The 3,151-nt window shown below is 47.8% G+C and overlaps 1 protein-coding gene across 1 annotated transcript; it reads left to right on the top strand.

Annotated features, from left to right (window-relative positions):
• Window positions 1–2,236: 2,236 nt before the first annotated feature.
• LOC136479110 (uncharacterized) lies at window positions 2,237–2,911 on the top strand. Its single transcript, XM_066477080.1, has one exon. It carries the CDS (start codon window positions 2,237–2,239, stop codon window positions 2,909–2,911), a length of 675 nt encoding a protein of 224 aa, XP_066333177.1.
• Window positions 2,912–3,151: the final 240 nt, after the last annotated feature.

Genomic DNA, 3,151 nt, shown 5'->3' with positions numbered 1-3,151 from the left:
GAAAAGTCGTGAGGGTCACCGGAGAGAAGATGATGATTCGATGTAGGAGCCAAGGAAAGTCGGTGATTGCCCAAGCCTTTGCCAGACAGGGACCAGGTTCTCAGACGAAGCTCATCCCGCCCGCCTGATGGGCCTTCAACGGGCTCCCCAACAGGGCTAAAGATACCCCCGGAGGTCCCTAGTTGTATGGGTATATCCCTAGAATATGCTTTGTTAGATGCAGGGCGTAAGTGTAAAAGAACTCCACTCTGTAGAGAGACCTATAAAAGGGGAGAGCAAACCCCATGTAAAAGGAGAGACCAATGAATGAATGAAACTCTAATTGTGTCACACAAGGTTTGTTCAATTCATTCTGGCCTTCGTCTCACTCGTGCCGGCGAAGGCCCCTTAATATCTCACATGGAGGGATTCCTTTTTTCCAACATTGCCACCCATCGTGCTAGGCCATCTACAAATCCACAATGGCAGGAAAAAGAAAGACCTCTGCCCGCACCTAGAGGGGGGCAGAGGCCTCCGCTGGCACTCAGAGAGGAGAGGAAGCCCCATGCGGGGAAGACCCAGGTGTAATACTCATAGTACTTATGCCAATCCAGAACCCCAAGAAAATGCAGAGGCTGAAGAAGAAGAGGCAACAGTCGCCGAGCAGCCGGCAGGCCATGGAGGGCAACCAACCCCGAATCCAACACCAAAGCAGCCGCTCCAATAGCTGCAAGCCGACCTACAAAATGCCTAGCAAGAAAGAGACAGACTCATAGCAGCCTTTGCTGCAAACCAAAGGGCAATGCAAATGTCCCAGCAAGCATTGGAGGTTCGACAACAGCTGGCAATCCTGCAAGTTGAAATACAAAGTTTGCAGACAAACCAACCCTTGTCAAACAATTCCAATCAACCCTGACCAACCACCGAAAACCAACCTAACCCTTGGTCAAACCCTATAATTCAGCCAACCTTCGGCACCCCCTACAACCTCCCACCACTCCAAAGATCGATAGATCTTAAGTCCCCATTGTCCGAAGGACTCCAGAGCTCACCGTGGCCGCCTTCCTACAAACCCATTACCCTGCCGAAGTTCAACGACAAGACAGATCTAAGACAGTTCATCATGAGTTTTGAGGCAACCATAGTCTCCATCGGTGGTAATGACATGGTCTTAGCAAAGTCTTTTGTCATCGCATCCGAGGGCGATGCCCTTGCTTGGTACTCTATGCTAAGACCCAAGTTAGTATATTCTTGGGAGGATCTTCGCGACAAGATTATGGCAAACTTCAAAGGATTCTCAAGCGAGTCCCTTACATCCTTAGACCTCTTCCAATGCAGACAGCAGTACGGAGAAACTCTGAGGGAGTACTATCAAAAATTTGTATAGCTCAAAGCAAGAGCACCAAATGTCCCAGAAGATGTAGCCATCGAAGTAGCGATCAAGGGCCTCTGCATCGGAGCCTTCACATGTCACCTGGCCAGAGAAAAGCCTTCGACCATCGAGCCACTATACCACGAGTTCAAAAAATACTACAGATCCAATAATGACCTCCGCAAAAGATTGGAAGATCAAGCGCAGTACAAGCAAGCACAAAATAGCAATAGATCCACGCCAAGAGACAACAGGGGTCAAAACCAGTCACAGCGAGGACCAAACTAGTAGGTCTTCAATATTAGCAATCAAGGCAACAATCAGCAACCCTAATAGCCTTCGTAGGCTAGCCAAAGCAGCAGCCCACAGAACTAGCAAGACAACAGAAGAGACAACCAAGGCAAGAATTGGAACAGAAACCAAAATCAAAAGCTACGAAGAGAGTACTACTTCTTCCATGGAGAAAACAAAGGACATATCACCAAAGATTGCTCGGATGCCAAGGAAACACAAGAGAGGATAAAGAACAAGAAGAACCCATAGCCTCCGCTACAGCAACCAGCAAGAGAAGTCAACCACACCTCCACCACAACTTGGCACCAACAACAGTATTGCCCTGTGTACCCAAGCTTGAACTCCACTCAAATACACCCATCCACTCTAGTAGCAGCATACTATCCCAATCTCTTGCCTGCATGGTGACCCAATACCCAGCGACCGCTGCAACAGGGGCAGCCAAGTAGCCACTGAGCTGAGGCAAGCCTAACATATGTGAACCCCAGGCCTCCGCACATCACCTACATGAAGCCAAATCAATCCACGCAAATAACAAGAAGGCAAATAGAAGCCCTACCGCCACCTCCGCCAACACCACAAATAGCCGCCATGAAGAGCGAACCTCTGCCAGAAAACCAACTCAACCCTCACATAGCTTTACCAACCATTGGCACGATACTACCAATTGCCGGAGGCTCATCCCTCGAGCTCCAAACGAATAAACAGAAAAAGGATCACTACAGGCTAGTCAACAATGTAGCAGTTCAAGGGCCGATCCACTATATAGAATGGTCGAAGACACCTCTAACATTCTCTAAACAGGACCTCAACCTAGAGAGGTACCCCCATGCTGATGTGATGGTGATCAAGGCCAACATTGCAGCTTGGGAAATCAATAGAATATTGATAGATTCAGGAAGCTCAATGGACATTATCTTCGTGAATGCCTTCGATCAAATGAAACTAAGCAGAAACCAATTGCAGCCTTTGGACTCCCCATTGGTTGGTTTCGGAGGCAAGAGAATTGAAGCCTTGGGAAAGATCTCCCTACCTGTCTCCTTTGGAGACTTGCAGAACGCGAGAACAGAGTACGTGACCTTCAACGTCGTCGGCCTCCACTACTCATACAATGCAATCTTTGGCAGAGGTTTTGCAAACAAGTTCAACATCGCCATACATACAGGCTATTTCTGTATGAAAATGCCAGCCCTTCATGGTGTCATCACTGTCTATGGCAGCCAGAAAGAAGCAAGAAACATAGAAAGAGCAATCCACAAGTCTTAGAGAAGCATTAATTCTGTTCAGGCAACAACCACCACTCTAGAGCCTCCGAACATGCTAAGAGGAAAAACTGATCTCAAGAAACAAGAAGAAACAAAATTAGTCCCCCTTGAAGTCGCACTCCCAGATAGAAGAATCACTATCGTAGCCAACCTTTCTAGCAAAGAAGAAGAAGAACTCCTCGGAGTCCTCACCAAAAATAAGGATATCTTTGCTTGGTCAGCCTCTTACCTACAAGGGTTT

The sequence above is a fragment of the Miscanthus floridulus genome, chromosome 9 (genome assembly GCF_019320115.1).
Source record: "Miscanthus floridulus cultivar M001 chromosome 9, ASM1932011v1, whole genome shotgun sequence".
NCBI lineage: Eukaryota > Viridiplantae > Streptophyta > Magnoliopsida > Poales > Poaceae > Miscanthus > Miscanthus floridulus.
This window is presented reverse-complemented; position numbering and strand designations above follow the sequence as displayed.

Excerpts from the sequence above, each read along its gene's own strand:
- LOC136479110 (XM_066477080.1), top strand. The coding sequence starts at position 2,237 with ATGAAGAGCGAACCTCTGCCAGAAAACCAACTCAACCCTCACATAGCT.